The sequence below is a fragment of the Peromyscus leucopus genome, chromosome 4 (assembly GCF_004664715.2).
Source record: "Peromyscus leucopus breed LL Stock chromosome 4, UCI_PerLeu_2.1, whole genome shotgun sequence".
In the NCBI taxonomy this organism is placed as follows: domain Eukaryota; kingdom Metazoa; phylum Chordata; class Mammalia; order Rodentia; family Cricetidae; genus Peromyscus; species Peromyscus leucopus.
The window spans coordinates 80,375,340-80,394,766 of record NC_051066.1 but is presented as its reverse complement, the minus strand read 5'-3'; the positions used below and the strand labels follow the sequence as shown (position 1 = coordinate 80,394,766).

The 19,427-nt window shown below is 45.3% G+C and overlaps 1 protein-coding gene across 2 annotated transcripts in view; it reads right to left on the bottom strand.

Annotated features, from left to right (window-relative positions):
- Positions 1-6,381: 6,381 nt before the first annotated feature.
- LOC114698983 overlaps positions 6,382-19,427 on the bottom strand; it is a 170,251-nt gene continuing 157,205 nt past the window's right edge. For both annotated transcript variants that reach the window (XM_028877878.2, XM_028877879.2), the window contains one exon: positions 6,382-7,092. In XM_028877878.2, the coding sequence (XP_028733711.1) occupies positions 6,714-7,092 (379 nt within the window). In that variant the 3' untranslated portion in view covers positions 6,382-6,713. The remainder of the gene's footprint in view (positions 7,093-19,427) is intronic.

Below are 19,427 nucleotides of genomic sequence, written 5' to 3'. Positions count from 1 at the left end.
ATTTTATATTTTTTGTAGTGCAGATTACCACAATGAAGGTGGTTTGGGCAGAAACTTAACCGTCATGGTTCTGGAGGCCAGAGTCAGGTGAAAGTGTCAGCAGGCAGGTAGACAATTGACTCAGTTGGTAGTGCTTGCCCCTGAGTTCATTCTAGAACCCATGTGTGCTTCTGTTTTTAAATGCGGGCTGGCACATGCTCTTCATGTCTGTGTTAGGAAGCAGATCCCAGGGCTTGCCAGCAGCCAGCATAGATTACTTGGTGAGTTCCAGGCAAGTGAGAGAACCTGTCTCAACACACAAGGTGCACAGAGCCTAAGGATCGGCAGTGGAGGTCATCCTGTGACGGCCACACTCACTCATGCACGCACATGTGCACACACACACCTCCCAAAGGCTCTGGACAGACTCTACCCATTTCTTCCAGCTTCGGTGACTGGGGGTCCTGTAGCTTATGGCTTTGTAGTCATGCCTCTGTCTTCAAGTGGACTTCCTCTCTTTTCTGACCATCTTCCTCGGTGATATGTCCTGTACAAGGGTACTTCTCTTTGGGTCATCTTGAGATTCTTCCATGTAAGGTCACATACATGGGCTCTAGGGGTTGGGGTGGGGGCGTGGGTACCCTACTTACTGTGCCATTAGATAACACCTTGTTTGCACGGCCCCACCCAACCCTCCAAGCTCAAACATGAAGCACATTGAGGGCAGTGGTCTATGTCATCTGCTTCTGAGAACTGAAATAGTGGAGTCTGCACACCACACACTGTCAGGGCCAAATTAAAGTCTAAGTGGCAAAAATCTCAGCGATTTAGCATTGAGTTGACCTGCACTGTCTCTGGTTCTCGTGTATTGTCTACATCTTTGCTCCCCGCTGACTATGAGTGTGTGGCTAGAAGCTTCTAACTCCTCTGAGCTAGACATAGGCTGTTTCTCCTGCTGACTCACTGCCTTTCCCTCCCCTCCCTTCTCTCTTGTTCCCTCTCTCTTTTCTTTCTTCCCCTCTCTTCTGTTGCTGTGATAAAACACAATAACCAAAAGCAATTTGGAGAGGAAAGGGTTTATTTCATTTTACACTTCCAGATCACAGACTCTCCCTGAGGGAAGTCAGGACAGGAACTCAAGCAGGGCAGGAACTTGGAGACAGGAGCTGATGCAGAGGCCATGGAGGGGTGCTGCTTACTGGCTTGCTCCTCATGGTTTGCTCAGCCTGCTTTCTTACAGCACCCAGGACCACAGCCCGGAGATGGTATTGTCCACTGTGAGCTGGGCCCTCCCACACCAATCATCAGTCAATGGGACGCACCACAGGCCTATCTGTTGGGGGCATTTTCTCAGTTGAGATTCCCTCTTCCCAAATGACTCTAGCTTGTTGCCAAGTTGACATAAAACTATCCAACACACCTTCCTTTCCCTTCCCCTTCTCTCCTTCCCTCCCACTTTCCCTTCCTTCCACTTTTCCTTTCTCTCTCCTTCTCTTCTTCCCTCCCTCTCTTCCTTCTCTTTCTTTAAAACCATGCCCTCACTAAGCTGCCCAGGCTGACCCTGATTTCAAGTTGTGATCTGCCTACCTCAGTCTCCTAAAATGCTATGTATGATCATGCCCAATAGTGGATGCCTTTTTTCTTTTTAAAATATTAGGAAACCCAACTTTAACAAAATGACAAAGTAACGTGCAACCCAAATACATTGATAACTCTTTTGCAAATAACTCATTATTCTTCCCTGCAAATGGAATCCTGGCTGATTTATTAGGCTGTGCATAGTAGGACAGTAGCTGCATTTGGAGCGTTAAGTTTTTCCTTTCAAGCCAGTGCACACAAGAAGACTAATATTCAGAGACTTGAGCGTCTGAGGCTGAATTTAACACTATTTAAAGAAAGAAAACCTTAGCCAGGGGACATAACTGTTAACATGGTGATTTGTAAAACCCTGGATTTCTAATAAGGTCTGACTGTTTCAAGGAAAACATATTTTGTTTCTAGGTAACATTTCAAGTCTTATTATGAACAAACACTACAAAATTGATTTGTAATGGGCAATACTGTAATGTCACAAGGCATTATTTAATGCTTAATGTGACTGAAAGCATTAATTGCTAGGAGCCATATTCTGTCCAAGCAGAACATGAACACACATTTTGTACCTCGTCTCTTGCTGTAGGTTTTCAAATGAAGTCGAGTGTAACAAAAGGCACTTAGAAAAGCCACACTGTCTGTGGTTTTTCTTCACCTGCTCGGATTATGCGGTTAGTCTCTTGTTAGCAAGCACAGGAGTCAGACCTGCTCGGAAGGGCCCGGTAACAAGAGCTACACGTAGCCCAGCTACCACGTCTTGTGAAGAAGTGCAAAGCCAGCGATCTCTTTTTAAGGCTCTGGGTTTAGTTAGTCACCTTTATGATAAGACCCTAGCTTCCTCCAAGAACATGCAATTGAGACTTGGCTCTATCTGCAGCCTTAAGATGAGTTGATAGTGCTAGAACTGCCCACTAAAACCCGGTGAGTGGCATGATGTTCTTGGCTTTGGCTCATGTTGGAAAGAGTATGTCAGCATACTTCAGCTCATGGAATTTACCTAATCTTGGGGCTGTTTCCAAAGAAACTGTTCCAACTCTCAGTTCTGGTGAGTTCCAGGGGACACACTAGGTCAAATGCATCCCATCATGCCTTGCTCCTTATTTACCATTGTAATTTTTCTCACGTGAAATAGAAAATGATTCCCTATAGAAGCATGGAAGAGCAATGTAACCGCTGTGTATTTTTCTGCCTTGAAGGTGTGTAGTGGGCACACGTAGCATTTTAGTGCTCCTGGGAAAGTGCTGCTGGTTGTCTACCAGGAACCAGGGAAGGGACGGCCAGACCTTGGTGAGCAGGGACTGTGATCACCATGCCACCGTTGTCCCCATTTCTCAAATCAGAGAAGTACAAAGGGAAGTAGCGCCTCGAGTCACACAGCTCGTTAAGAGATGACTAGAAGTGCCCAGGTGAGACGCTTTTGCCAATATCTCCCCAAATCCTGAGCCACTATTTCTGCCCATTCTGGGGTTTACACAGATCCACTCCATTCCTGCTTTGGCCGTGCTTTTCCTCAGGATGGAGGGGTCCCTGGGCCAAAGGGATTTTGCTAACTCAGGGTCAGTGCTGCCCTTCGAGGCCACACTCCAAGTCTCCATAGGACCCAGAACTCATGCCCAAATGACCCCAGAGCACTTCTCAAGTACATCTTGCAGAATGGCAGGTATATGCACCTCCAGTTTATACAATTAGCCAGTAGGGTCTCCTTCTAGGCTGCTGTGGTTTGTGTGTGTCCCTTTAACATTCATACACTGAAACTGGAGACCTAATAATGTCATTAAACGTGGGCTCTTTAGAGGATGGTTAAGTCAGAGGATCAGTGCCCATAGAGACAAGATAAAAGGGAACCAGCCAGCCCCCCTTGACCATCAACTCTTTCATGATGTGAGGACACACAAGATCCCAGTGTGGAAGCAGAAGGCAGCTCAATAGATAGCGGCCTGTGCCTTGATCTTGGACGTCTCAGCCATGAGAAGAGTGAGAATTCTTTATAAATGATCCAGATTGATGTATTTTGTGATGGAAGTAAGAACAAACACACATATAAGCTACATGACGCCCACTGATAGGAAGAAACATGGTGGAGTGACCCATAGCCTGCTTTCCATCTTTGTCCCCATTCTAGGATCCTTAAGTGTCAAGGGAGGGTGTGCCACAACACTAGGACCCTCAGGGCTGTGCTGGGTTACCCAGGACTTGCGGTTTTCCTGCACAGGAGGCAGATTCAGGATAGAGGTCCAGGTCTTGCTCAGGGTAAACTCTGTTCTCTTAGTCATTCTTTTGCATCGACTCTGACGTAAGACCCTCAGTGAAAGACTCTGCAATCACCACACTGTTTAAAAGCTGGTGGCAGAGCATGGCGCAGCATAGAAACCCAGGACCACTGTGATGAGATGAAGAGTCCGTGTGACAGAAAGATGGGTCCAGGGCTAGGGAGACGGCTCCGTCGGTAAAGTGTTCGCCTCATTATCCTAAGGTCCTGAACGCAAACCCTTAAAAACTGCCGGGAGAAGGATGTGGGCTTGGGTCTTAGTTACTGTTCTATTGCTGTGAAGAGACACATGACCCAGGCAACCTGTAGAAGAAAACATTTAACTGGGGGCTTACTTACAGTTTTAGAGGATTGTCCATGACCATCATGCGGGAGCATGATAACAGGCAGGCAAGCGGGGTGCTGGAGAAGTAGCTGAGAGCCTTACATCAGTGGTCCACAGGCAGCAGGCAAACGGAGACACTGGGCCTGGCGTGGGTATCTTAAACCTCACAGCCCACTCCCAGTGAAGTGGCTCCTAATTCACCTCAAACAGTCCCACTCCCCGGTGACCAAGCATTCAAATCATCAGCCTATGGGGGCCATTTTCATTCAAACCACGGCGCTTAGTAATCCTAGGACCCAGAGGCAGAGACAGGGGGATCCTGAGGCTCACTGGCCAGACAGACTAGTCTAATGGGCGAGCTCCAGGCCTTTGACACAGAGAGACCCTGTGTCAAAGCGGGGGGATGACATTCCTGAGGAAGACAATTAGGTTGTCTTTGGGCCTCCACATGATCATCAACGCACATACACAAATGCACACCTGCACGTGAACGTAGGCACCATTTACCTAGGCAAAACTGAATAGCTTTAATGACAAAGGAATAGCATGTGTTCTATGTATATCATATATCGTGCATGGCCGGGGTTTGGCACTCAATTCCACAGGTGACTAAAGAGTCTCTATTTGCTTAAAAAGCATTCAGGGATTCACCTGGGAAAGGTCATGAGAGACCTTCTTTTCCAGATGTGGACACAGGCCCAGAGACCAAACCTAGAGTTTGTCCTGTCAGGTCGAGGCAGAGGCAGATCTTATACTGGATCCCCTCCCCGTTTCCCAGCATCATCTTTAGTGGCTGAGCATTCTCATCTGAAAATGGTGAAGACACCGTCTGCTCCTTAGAGCACTCATAAGCATCAGGCATGATCAGCATGTGGCACAGGTGGCCGTTTTTACTATCACACCACAGGATGGCCTTCACATATTTCAGCATCAGAGATTGATTTCATTCAGTTAGTTGGTGGTTTCCACCCATGACGTTGGTGGCAGACACAGGCTAAGGATGTGCCAGAGAAGTATCAAAGGTTTGTCATTTTGTTGTTTTAAGTATATGAAAAAGAAAGACGAGTTTTCCAGTCTCATAGTTTACACTGGAAAAAAAAAAAAAAAAAAAAAAAAAAAAAAAAAAAAAAAAAAAATCAGATGTCTGTTTACTGAAAGAAGCTAAGGACATGTAATGAGTCAAATTGGATTAATGAAACCAAACCATGGGAAACAGATAACAAAGCCTGTAAGATACAGCAAAAAAAGTAAAGACTTTCATTGGATGTAGAGAGGCTAGCAGAGCAGCTGGCCTGCAGGCAGTGAGGGCCATTATGTGGAAATGGCCACCTTCATGACTCTGGGTTTGCTTAAGGTTGAGGGCTGCATGGGTGGGTGGATATCAGTGCCAAGGTTGAGTGTAGCAGGAATCTTAAAGGTTCTTATTAATAAAATCAAACCCGAGGCGAGTTATTGGGGTTCATGCTAGTAGATCAGAGAGACAGAACAAGCCACAGCTATCTCACCTCGCCGGATCCTCAGCTGGTCTTGTTCCTCAGACTGGAGCTCTGATCCTCATCCGAATGGTCTCAGCTGAATTACTGCTCAAAGCCTGAATGCTTAACCAGCCAAATGCTTAACCAGCCAAAAGCTTCTAGTTTCTGGTCCTCACGCTTATATATCTTTCTGCTTTCTACCACCACTCCCTGGGATTAAAGGCTGGCTTTCTGGATTAAAGGTGTATGTCACCATGCTTGGCTATTTCCAGTGTGGCCTTGAACTCACAGAGATCCAGAGGATTTCTATCTCTGGAATGCTAGGATTAAAGGCGTGAGTGCCACCATTATCTAGCCTTTGTATCTAGTGGCTGTCTGTTCTCTGACCCAGATAAATTTATTAGAGTACACAATATTTTGGGAACACAATACCACCACATTTCCTCTCTTTTTGTCTAAAATTAAAAAAGCTTATAACTAATAAAAGAAAAACTATCCAATAAGTATATACAATATATACAACCAAAAATTACATTAATGATATCTAGTCCATTAACATTTGACAGATTCAGATAAAAACTCCATTATATATATTAACAATGACCAGTCCAGTAACATCTGATAAGCTCAGACCAAAAAATTTTCATTACTTATCTTATTTAAAACAAATAGTTCCTTTTTAAAAGTAGATTCCATAATCTCCCTTTTTATCTTATTATATCCATAGTTGAGAGTGTGAGTTAGGAGTATGGTAGTTTCACAGAGTCAAATGGCTTCTGTCTGTAAACCTTACTATCCACTTCTTGTAAAAGGGTTAGAATGTTGCCTCCTCATTGCATAGTTGTGAGCTGCTCTGTGTGATAAATTGTGTAAAGTACCTGGCTACAGGGCTGACCCAAGGAGGTATTCCACTATGACTTTAGATGACTGTTATAAAATCGTTTAAGGAATTGACAGCCATTTTAAGGGCAAAAATATATGCTAAAGAATTAAAAACAAAAATGCACAGAGAACAACCTAAACTTTATTTTATGACGTGATGAATTCCATGTACAGTGTTAGATAGTCCACACTATGCTGGACTCATCAGTTTCTGGAGACTGTTCCTGAAGTCTTCTGGAAGGCTCTCTGGTTTCCCAGTGGCTGGATTCACAAAGACATGGACTGAAGACCCTGTGGTACATGCCAGAGTGTCAAACTGTGCTAATTTAGGGTGGCCTAAGAAAAAACCATCTGTGAGGTCACGGTGATCTACTGAAGGCAGCTCCTTGGTGGGCTTAGGAGGAAACAGAACCAGTCGGTAGCATACACTGGAGCGACCCACTTTCTCCACAGCCAGGGCAGCCACTGGGATCTGAGGGAAGCTGATGGGTGTGTGGTACTTGCACTGATTGGTCACCATGAACCCCACCAGGGGGGATGTCAGCAAGCTGGTTTTCAGGCCACAGTACCTGGAAAGTGAAATCGCAATGTTTATTCTAGGTAACCACAACACCAACTCCACCTCCTAATCCAAAGGCTGTGTGTTCAGCAGCTTGGGAACCCCAGTTCCATCACTTCCTACATGAAATCCTTTGAACAAGATATTTAACTTCTCTATATCTCAAGTTCTACAACAATGTGATGTCTAGGACCATAGTCTCCATAGTCTGACTATGAACATTTAAAGGCCAATGTTAGGGCTAGAGAGATGGCTCAGGGGTTAAAAGCTCATGTTCTTCCAGAGGACACAAGTTTGGTTTCTGAGTCCCATGTCAGGTGGCTGTTACTCCAGCTCCAGGGTATTTGATGCCCTCTTCTGGCCTCCATGGCTATTACATTCATGTGCACATACCCACCTCCAAGTATATACATAGATAAAAAATGAAACCTCCTTTTTTAAAAAGATGAATGTTTGTCGCTTATTGTACCATAGTTCCTAGACATAATGATCCCTCACTAAAATAGGCTACTTTAATTCTGTCAACTTGTCTAGTTTTGTTTCTGTTGTGATAATACATGCAAATAAAAAACAACTTAGAAAGATTTTAGCTCATAATTCCAGGTTATAGTCCATCACTGCAAAGAAGTTAAGGTATCATGAGCTTGAAATAGCTAGTCACATCCATAGCCAAAAACAGAGAGAAATGCATGAATGCATGCTTGCCCGTGCTCAGCTCTATATTGTGTCCCATGCCCAGAGAATGGTACCACCCACAGTGGGCTGGGTCTTCTTACATCAACCCCCCCACAGACATGCCCATAGGTCAAACTGATCTAGACAATACCTCATTGAGACTGCCTTCCAAGATGATTCTAGATTGTAACAGTTTTACAATCAAAATTAACCTTCACACCTGTTTTTCCTTCTCATCAAGAGTTAGGTTTTTCTGCACTAAATGAAAGAGAAAACCACTGTAAGAAGTTACTGTATCCTTTATCTCTGCCTCTAGATTGTGATCTTTTTTAGAACAGGGGCTGAATCTCACTAATGTTTTGCTTGTTGACAAGAAATGAAGTGACATTTGACGTAGCTTGGAGGACCAAATTCCAGCCTAGAGAGGAATTCAGCACAGTTCCACCCCTCACAGAGGGCCTGTTGGTGAGTGTTAGCTGCTGAGAAATGAAGGGTCAGTTTTCTCTAAGAATTTAGTCCTCGATAAGCTGACCGTGTTCTGAAGGAAGGCAAGATATTTGGGCAGCACAAATTGGCCTATCTAGAAAGAAAAAAAAAAGACACAAAGTTGGGTGGGAAGGGAAGGGGGAGATGAATTTGGCAAGAAGGGGAGGAAGAATGAACATGATCATTGGACGAAATTGTCAAAGAACTAAAAATAAACCAACAATCAAGATCAAACAGGATGGGAAGGAAAAGCATTGTCTGAGTTACTGAAGACCATTGCTGCTGTGATTTAAGCATTTCCTACTGCCCTTGCAAAGAATGAATGGGAAGACTCTCTGTAAGGAACAATTATGGGTGGTGTAAAGGTTTCACTCTCAAATTGTTCCCTGGAGGTCGAGTGACAAAAGATGACTCTAAGTTTCAGAGTGGCCTGTGAGGGGCTTGTACTCAGTCACCCTGTTGTCCACCACTGTCACCCAGGGAAACACTGGATACTGTTTACTTTCCCACGTGGAAAGCTGTCCAATGAGAAAGACCCTTACAGAACAGTTCTACTGTACCATCCTGGGTAAACTCTTTTGTTACATAAGAACATGGTGTATGTTCAAATTGCCTAGAAAAAAACTTTGAAAGGATGAACAGCAAACTGTTTTCAGTGATGTCTAAGATTTAAAACTCTTTCTTTTAGCACTATGAATGTTTCCAACTGAACACAATTTACTTTTGAAAGAAAAAAATGTTTTAAAATGACTGAAAAAAAAGATCTAAATGAGGCTCTTTGGTCTTGTCTCTGGCTTTCCTTCTCTGTATCTTCCTCAGGAATATCATGTCATTGTCTGTTCAGGTACTGTTACGAAAGTGTCATAGCCTGGGTGGCTTATAAACACAAGACGTTCATTTCATACAGTTCTGACATCTGGGATGCTGTGGAATAATCCTTTTATACACTGTAAAGATTTGTCACTCAAATTGGTTTAATAAAAAGCTGATTGGCCAATAGCTAGGATTTTCAGGGCAGGGAGAATGCTGGGAGGAAAATGGGCAGAGTCAGAGGATACCAACAGATGCAGGGGAAGCAGAACATGTAGAAAATGAGGTAATACGCCATGAGCCATGTGGCAGAGGGTAGAGTAGAAATATGGATGAATTTAAAATATAAGAGTTAGCTTGGGGGCTGGAGAGATGGCTCAGAGGTTAAGAGCACTGCCTGTTCTTCCAGAGGACCTGAGTTCAATTCCCAGCAACCACATGGTGGCTCACAACCACATATAATGAGGTCTGGTGACCTCTTCTGGCATGCAGACAGAACACTGTATACATAATAAATAAATAAAATATATTTTTTAAAAAGAGCTAGTAACTAGCCTGAGCTATTGGCTGAGCATTTATAGATAATATTAAGCCTCTGTGTAGTTACTTAGGACTGGCTTGAAGGACAGAAATTTCTGCCTACACCATGGCATCTCAGATCAAGATGCCAACAGACTGGGGTCTGGTGAGAGTCCACTCACTACTTCACAGACATCTTTAATGTGTGCAGGACATGAGTGAAGGTACTCTCCCAGGTCTAGGTCATAGGGCATTAATTCTGTTCATGAGGCTCTGCCCTCACCACCTTATCAACTTACCACCCTTATCAACTTCATGGGCCCCATCTCTAGAGTCCCTCATACTAAACATAAATTTCAATGCAGGGATCCAGAATGACGCAGACATCCATGGCGTTGCAGAGGAAAAACTAACTGAAAAGAGCCTTGCTTTGTGCTCAGTCTCCAAGATCCACTGAGAATCAGAGCCCCATTCCAATTCCAGAGCTTCTCTGTGGCTTTTCTAGGCTAGGCCACATTTCCCTCTCTGTTGAGCAGAGAGCAGAGAAACGGTATCTCTTCCCTCCAGGACTGAAATATTTCATGAGCGCCTTGTTTGCGTGTGAGCACAGCTGGGATGCTCTTAAATAATTGACCCTGCCACATTGAAACACAGCAGCGACTGAGCACCCGGGATACGCAAGCCTGTGCTCCCTGATGTTTCTTCAGTTTTCCAAACAGCATTTGCTCCCCGCTCCCCACCCCCTACACTTTACCGGGAGGGAAATAAAGCCTAGTGATTTGCATTCAGAGGTGCCAGGCTTGGCCTCAAACTCTGGGCTCTCTTGATGCAAGTTCACATCCTCTCCCTCCACCATTTGGAAATTTTAGATGGCGAAACTAACAGAAAAAAAAAAGTCTGCATCTAAGGTCAGTAGATGGACTACATTTTTTTAAAATGTTTTAAATTATTCGAGAAACAATGTATTTTGATGATCACTCAACAAATCTACCTAACTCCTCTCATATCCATGCACCTTCCTTAACACCACAGTGTGTGCTTGGTTGTGTGTGTGTGTGTGTGTGTGTGTGTGTGTGTGTGTGTGTGTATTTAGTGTGGCAACCTAGCAGGAGCCATAACCCTTACACTGCAGTCTGATGGATTCACAACACGTCCCCATGGTTGGGCATGTTTGCACATGCCCGGCAGACCTAGACACTTCTGCCTAGCCAGTTCCAGGTCAAAATAGCCATTTCCGGGTCAAGGCGACTCATATGACCAAGACCCTGTGGCTTTGTATGGTTGTATAAGAGCGTGCAAGGCAACCATGTGATCTGCGCATGCATGGAGTAGCCACATCGACCTGTGTACGTGTGTGCCACCCAGTCTTGATAAGCCAGCACCATATTCCCGGCTTCCTCTTTCTTTCTTCTTCTCCACACACGTGTCTCTTCCGCAGGCCTGAGCACTTGTCTGTCCTTTTCTCTCATCTTAATAAAACTCTTGTTAGTGGATTCTGTCTTGTTTCGTGACATTTCCTCGCAGAGTAAGAGCGCCGCTGAGTAACTAACACAGTCATTACTGTGACTTCAGAGCGGTGTCCTCACCCTGAAACAACACACACCATGTTCAAAACTTCACACGCCAGGCTGACTGGATTGGTGGGGGCCACAGGCTGAGAAACTCTAGTGTTGCTTTTCTTTTTCTCAGAGTTCATATATGTATGGTATTTGTTATGTTCCCACAAATAAAACCTTCCTATAGGCTGTTACCTTTCCCTTGGCAAGATGTTAGCTTCTTCCCTTGGCAAGATGTTAGCTTTTCCCCTTGTGGTTGCAAAAGAAAGTCATGCTTTTCCCCTTCTGTTCTTACTGTCTTCTCTCCCATACATTATTTTTCCATCTTCAGCAAATCTAACTGTGTACCTATTACATCCCCAGCATGTCCGAGATGAGGAAGAGGAAGAAGCAAACAGCTGGAGAGGGGGAGGGCCCTTCTACATACAGTGTCAATCTCAAGCCAAATCCGTGATCAGATTCAATCCCCGTGTGATGTGATGAACTAACATCAGGCTAAGCACAGGGCTTCTGCCAGGTCAAAGCGTCAACGAGGGGCAGGGGGAGGGTCCTACTTGAGGAAACAGGGATGGTTTTTCAGAGACCTGACAGCTTAAAATGAGATGTTAAAAAGATACAGGAGTCACCCAAGTGACCAGGAGAAAGAAAAGCCAGAGACAGAAAAGCTATTCGTGGTGACAGTGGAGTTCCCATCGGCTGGAACATAGACTTCAGAGGAGACAGGAGCTGGACTGGGAAGGGCTTTGTGAATGAGCTTAGCCTTTATCCTAGGCAATGGGAAGGAAGTGCATGCATGCAAGGCAGAGGCAAGATGGGGATTGGTCAGTGAAATGATCAATGGTTGGGAATGGAACAGTAGGTGCCATGGAAGACAATAATGCCTGCAGAGAGAGCACCAAGGCCACTCTACCCTCCTGGCAAAGATGTTGGTGGCTTGGACCACAGTGGCCACAGAGAAGATGGAAAACAGTCTGATGAACTCAAGAGACTTTTGGCAGAAAGTCTCGTGACAGAATGAGGGAGAGGGGGACTGAAATAGGAGTTCTCAGGCTTCCACAAGGGACTGATGACTCCCTCTGTGGCAGGAGGGAATGATGGCAATGCTTGGTGCTGGTGAGAAAGGAAAGTGAATCAGGTACTGAGGAGGCTGAGTTGAGAGACTGGAAGGTTCGAAGAGGTGATATGAATCATGGCCTAAATGCTCCCTGCCTCTCTCGGCTTCTATCTCTAGCCAAACCTGTCTTTTGAGCTCCAGACCTACATATTCAAATGCTTCCTGGAGAAACTCCAGGCTGTGTGCTTACTGGAATCCAGTTCAGGCAGGTAGCACAGAGGGTCGGGTTGTCTGTGAGTAATACAGTATGGTGTGTCTGCGGAACTGGAAAGCAATACCCATCTGACTCCAGACAGATTCAGAGTTTTGGAAGGTGTTAGGCTGACAGACTTCAAACCCCCAGTGTTTGGGTGAAGTGATCATCAAACATGGGAGGAAATACTGTCTTGGTGACCCAGAGACCCAGCCTTCCATAAGCTCATTTGCCATTGATGACCCCCTGGGGCGTTAACAAGCAACCGGAAGTGTGTGATTCACATGAGCTGAATGCTGATCCTCCATGCATTCTTATGCCTGTCTCCTTACACTTCAGACAATGGAATGCTTGAGTTGAAAGAGCCTTTGGGGATAGGTCATCTAGCACTGGGACTTTCAGCCCTGATGCAAATCAGAATCTCCTGCAGAGTTCCTGAAATGCACAGATCCCCGACATCTGTCAGACTTCCTGAGCAGGATGCAAGGAGGGTTCCAGGGAACCTTGCAGGCTGCAGGAGACTATGAGAGTCAGTTTCCCCTTCAGAGCGATGCACTCAGATAAGGAAATAACCCAGATGAGGAGGCAAACCCCTCAGACACTCAGATAGAAAGGGGCTACTCCACCTGTTCAGTGGGACTGCTCACCACTTCACCCCATGACTCAACCTGGCTCTGGCTTGAGGACCAAGGAGCCTCGGAGGCATTTGCTGTTCAGTCAGATGAAAACTGCCCACCCTCCTGCTCAGACTGGTACCTGGCCCAGCAACTGGGTTCATTCTCACTCGCCTCTCCTCCAAGTTCCTGTCTCCTTCAGTGAACTCGTAACTAGGTTCTGCCTGAGCCCCTCAGAGGAAGCCCTGCCTACGTGGCTTCTGGTTTGTCTGAGGACACAGTCCTGCAGAACATGTGCCTGTCAGGTAGTGGCAGGCCCTCGGGCAGATGGCGCTGCTACACCTTTCAGAGGAGGTTAGCTATTTATGTCACTTGCTGTAATTCACAGAGGACAGGCCTTAGCCTGTGGTCAGTCACCTGGAGTGCCAGGGCAGGAAGATGGCAGGAAGCCCATCCCCACCCTCCCTCAACTAAACTCTTGTTTGGCAGTGGGAGCCCACATAGGGCTGCATCCTCAGGGAGCATCCCAAAGGATCTGCAGGACTGTCAGCCTCTGGAGACTAAGCTGGCATTTGTGTGGATCTTGTTATCACAGAACGATTGGGGTCCACAAAGCCCAGGCAGACTAATAGTCCCTACATCAGCCATGTCCAGTAATTTGTCACAGTGAGCCTTGGATGGCGTGGAAGTCTCCATGTACACCTTGAACTCATAGAGATCCACCTGCCTCTTACCCTCAAGTGCTGGGACTAAAGTGGTACACAGCCACACAAGTTAAAAGCCCCCTCCTTTTAATTTGTTGGTGGTTGCTGTTGTTTATGTTTGTTGTGGCACTGGGAACTCAGCCCAGGGCCTTGCTCAAACTCCAAGACAAAAGATAGTAGGACCAGCTACTGAGGCAGAGTTTAAGCCAAGGCAATTTACAGAGTAAATATAATAGAATTTGGTTAACATTTACCACACTGCTGTGACGGGAATTTACTCAGGAGGTAAATTCCTTGGTGGCAAGACTCAAGCATAACCAATTTGTGAAGTGGAGATATTAACAGTTGATAGCCTAACCTTGACTGCTTAAGTTTTACCAATTAACCACACCCTAGTGTTTGGTCCTGGTAAAAAAAATGGGTTTTCTTCTCTGGTGGGCCCTACAATAATCAAAGAGATGATGCCCACTTCATTACAAACAGAGTGCTCTGCAAGAAAGAAGTCTATACGGTTGTATGAGATGCTGCCATAAAGGGACCCAACTTGGAGGGAGACAAGTGGAGCATAGAGCTTTTGAGGTACCAGAAAGAGGAAGGTGAAGCTGGACCATGAGATGGGATGGGAGATGGGTGAGCTGGGGGCGGGAGGCTGGGCCCTACCCTGTACAAACTACACTTTATGCTAACAGAATGAGACAATTCTGTGGGAAGAACGTACTGGCATAATCATGTTTGTGCCTTAAGACCAGCAGCACTCTAGGAATGGACTGGTCCAGGTAGGGTAGATGCAGAGGCAGGGTGGAAATCCACAGATTCGATGGATGGAAACGGTAGAGATGAAAGTGTGGCTTCCAGGGACATTCAAAGAGAGATGAGAAGAAAGAAATCTGGGCTTTTCTTGGCTAGCTGCCTTCCTCTGACAAAGGTCATAGCTGACAGCATTTATGTCATAGGAAGAGCACATGTCCCCACCGGGTCTTCACCATAAAGGAGTTGTGACTTGGTAGACCTGCTTCAGTCGCCCATCATTCTGCCTGGCTGTGCCTAGCCTCTTATCCCATGGTCTAGTGTAGTCAAGTTCTTGCAGAACATTATTCCACAGCTAAGGGAAATGATCATACAGATAAATAAACTTATTTGAAATGTATGGAAGCTGTTCTGCTTCCAAAAGGGATGGGAGGCGGTGAAGATGCAAATGGAATGGGATGCTTTCTGACAGCCTCGTATTTTAAGCAAGCGTGACCTCAAGTGCACTGTTGTTTTTTTTTTTTCTTTCTTTGATTAGTTTCGTGTTGCTCTTGAGCATATTTTGGCTCTATTTACAGGACAAATGATCTCAGAGGTAACAAGAAAAATTTCTCAAAACTAAAGACTAGCAAGATGCGAGATTGAGTAAATATCTAAATAAGCCTTTAGTCCAAGCTATGTTTATCTTGGTACTCGGCAGTATACCAATATAAAAAATAAAAATGATATTTCTAAACCAAGTTGCCTAGCTCCAAACAAGTGAGCAATCGTTTACATTAGGAATATGTGCAGACCCAGTTGGCTGCAGACGGTAGCTACTACAGTTTTTAGTGTGCATTCCATAAGGTCCCAGACTGGGGAAAATCAAAATAATGGAAATTATCTGCTCTGAGAGCAGAACCATTTCTCTGCAACTGCATTCTCACAGGAAGTTCATTTTGGTAAATCAGTGTCAAAATGACAAGACAATCAAACATGTCTCTAGAGGCACAATATATAACAAGGAAAAAATCCAAATCTATGTTCAGAATATTAAGGAATTTAATCAATTTTTTTTTTTTTTTTTGAAAATTGAAAGAGTGAAGCAAATTCATTAAAACATTTTGGGTGAAAACAAGAAGACCATGACATGATGCTCAATTAACAGGAAAATACCATCAGCTAGAGTAAATGTAGAAGACAGCAATCTGATTTTTCAGAGGCTGAGAAGCAGGATCTGACATTAAATACAGTTCCAGAAGAGAAGCTGTGGTCAGAGAAGCTTGCACAGGAAACGCTCATGGAACTATAACCAGTCATGTTCTCTGCTTTTGCTGGGGCTGCTCCATAAGGGACCCTTCAAACACTCTGAGCTATGATTAGGAAGTGGCAGGGGTCCTTAAAATGAAGCAGGCCAGGACCTGGTCATTATCCTGGGTCCACTGAGAAGAGCGAGCATAGATGTTAACATGAGTCTGGGTAAAGCCTCCCCTGCCTTTCAGGCAGGCTGATAAGGGGCTGCCTGGCAATCAGGCACTGTTGAGAGCAGAAGGTGCAGTGGCTTAGCATCCCCTGCATGCTAGAACCAACTCAGGATTTCCTATCTAGAAAGGGCCAAACTGGAGGAGGAGGCAGAGGATTGATGGAGCCTCTAGAAAGGTGTTTCTGGGGGACTGGGGAGACGGCACAGTTGTTAGGGCCCACAGATCACTCCATAAAGACTACCACTCACATATGCAATTAACAGGAGCCTTTATTTCTCAAGACAACATTCCCACATGTGGGGGTCAACCATTTAAGTAAAGTGGCCATGACCATGAGAGAAACGAGCAAGCTCCTTTTAAACAGGAATTCCAGGATATAGGGACTGGACCTTTTGGGCTGATTGGTGGGTTTGAACCTAGTAGCAATGAGTGGACAGGGGATCGGTTGGGAGTCAGGGACTTTGCAGCTTCAGGGTGGGATGGTTATCTTTGGTCACCATGAGGTGGTGAAACTGAACTGAGGCCTGGTCTTTCGGCAAGGCTAATGGACCCTGCCACGAGGTCAGTCCTTCTATAAGAGGAGATGGTCGCTTCACAGTCGGTCAAGGGCTGCTGTACAGGCATGAGAACCCAAGTTCAGATCCTCAGCACCCACATAAAAAAGCTAGGTGCCATCTATAATTCCAGCACTGGGGACTCGAAGACAGGCGGAGCCCTGGGGCTTGCTGGCCAGCCAGTCTAGCTAGATCTGTGAGCTCTAAGTCGAGACAAAGACCTTGTCTCAAAAACTACACTGGAAAGTGACTGAAGAAGACACCTGATGTTGGCTGCTGGCTTCCACACACATGTGTACACATGCATATGAACACTGGTGAACACAGGGACACACGTACTTCAGAATTGCTTTTGTTTTTCTAAATTCTCACAGCGTGGCTTTCTTTAAGCAAGTTACACAACCATGGAGATCTTTTAAAGACAAAACATTTTGGAGAGAACTAGACTAAGACGTGAATAGCAAATACATGGATCTCTTAATGAAGGTAGCCTCTCTGGCATTAGTAACCATGTTCTTGTTTGTTTGCTGTTGCTATAATAAACACACGGACAAAAGCAACCTGAGGAGGAATGGGTTTATTTTTTCTTACAGTTTATAGTTGTCCATGAAAGGAAGGCAGGGCAAAGACTCAAGGAAGGACTTGGAGGCAGAAATTGAAGCAAAGTCCATGGAGGAACACTGATAACCAGCTCATTCCTCATGGCCTGCTCAACTTGCTTTTTAAAAGTACAATCCAGGACCACTTGTCTAGGCGTGGCACTGCCCACCATGGGCTGAGCCCTCTTACATTGATTATTGATAAAAAAAAACAATGCCCCATAGACTTGCCTACAGGATAATCTAATACAGACATTTTCTCAGGTTCTCTCTTCCCAGATAACTCAGCTTATGTCAAGTTGACAAAAATTTAACCAGCACACACAATATAAATACAATTTCTCTTTATCCTTTTCTAAATTTTACTGGATTTTTGAAAGTGAACATGTTATGCTAGCAAATTCATAAAACTACTTTTGTGGGAAAAAGGAAGAATTGGGTGAGGAGAGATTTGAAGAAACTAATTTACATTCATGAGCTTGAGTGGATGACATACATCAAAGACATACTTTTCAATATGACAAAGTAACTTTTTTCTTTTAAAGGCCAGAAGGCTGTGGGCACTATGAAAGGGTTTGATAAGGTCCACAGGGCAGGGGTGGGGTGGAGGGAGTGGGATGGGAGGTGGGGGAGTATATATCTAAAGCTAAGGCAGTCTGAGGAGACGGCACCATATGAGCAGAGTGAATCACTTAGTTGGGCAGCCAGGCTCAAACGCCTTTCAAATCCACCCGAGAGACACTTAGTGAAGAGAGGCAAGAAAGGGACAGACAGCTCAGGCACAGTGGAAGGTGCAACTTTCCACGATGTCAGGGCCTGTTATTTCCAGAATCCACTCAGGACCAGAAGGATTAAGGAATAACTTAATGTAATTAGCAAATGCCCCTCGCTGGATTCCCTTAAAAAAAGGCACACGGCTATGACAAGATAGACCACGGAGTCTGTTCAACGTCTGTCCAAATAAGGTGAAGTCTCACGAGCCTCGGATTCCACTCTTGGATTTGATTACTAAATCTTCCTCTGCAGGGCTGGTTGACTCTGAAATCTTGCTAATGGTGAAAGTGGTAATATTTTAGAAAAGCATTCAGGGAACATTTTTAATCCACTCAGATGATTAAATATTTTTAAAATACTCGATGCATTAATTATTAGAGCATCCAGTATTCAGACCTGTCAATTAATATTTTATGTTCATTTACTCAACAGAAAGTTACTAAGTGTCTGGAGCTAGAGCTAGGTCCCAGACACAAAATGCCATGTAACCCCACAGCCCCCTGGAGCTGCTTGCCTTAGGACTGGGAACCCTGGAACTAGACAGTGAGGTACTCTGATTGGCCAAGTCTGGGTCATGTGTCCAACCCCAAGCCAATCACCACCGCTAAGAGCCCAGAGCTCTCTGATCATACCTAGCTGGAGCCTAGCTGGTGGAGTCGTACCCAAACCAAGGACTGGGGATAAGAGAAGTTGAGTTGAGCCCAGGGTAGGAAAGAAAGGGTGGTCAGCTAGATTCAGATGTGTCACCTACACGGTGGCTGCTAAACACCCAGGAAGAAGTACCACCAGAGGGAGCTGTTGAGAGCAAGTAGTCGGCCCCTCCCACCTCCGGTTTCCTGGCTCATCACGTGGTCTCTCCTGCATGTGGCTGCTTGGTTGTTTCCTTTTCTGTTTTTCTACATTGTGATGCAACCAGGGTGGCGGGGAAAGCCCACCAGATGCCAGACACCTTATGGTTCTGACTGCTCAGCTACCAGAATCATGAGTAATCATGAGCCTCTTTTCTTTACAAATTCCGAGCTTCGAATGTTTTGTTATAGCAACACAAATGGACTAAGACACCCTCAGAAGGGTTTCCCTCAGGTTGAGGCTTGTGTAAGCCAGAAATGGCAGGCTAACTCTCCTTGGCCATGACGAATGAGGTGACTGAATAACCATCACAGCTTCCTTGACCTGTCCTGGGACAATTGAAGAGTGCTCCATCCCAGCTCCTGGAGACCCCACTGGGGCTGACCCCCAGATGTTCTCAGCAGTGACTGTCTCGCTAATAGACCCTGTGCCGGCTTCATTCACTCCCTCACCTTGCCTGTCCACTCTTTTTCAGGTGTGTCCAAAATCACCTCCCAAACAGATGACGTATCCCAAACCCCTGCATCAAGCCTGCTTCTCAGACAGCCCACTTGTGGGCCCCTCCTTGCTGTAGGAAACTATTATTCTACTTCTCCATAAAACTTGGCCTTTTGAGTGTGGTTGATATATTGTGTACCCCAATAAACTTATCTAGGGGTCAGAAACAGAACAGCCACTATATTAAACA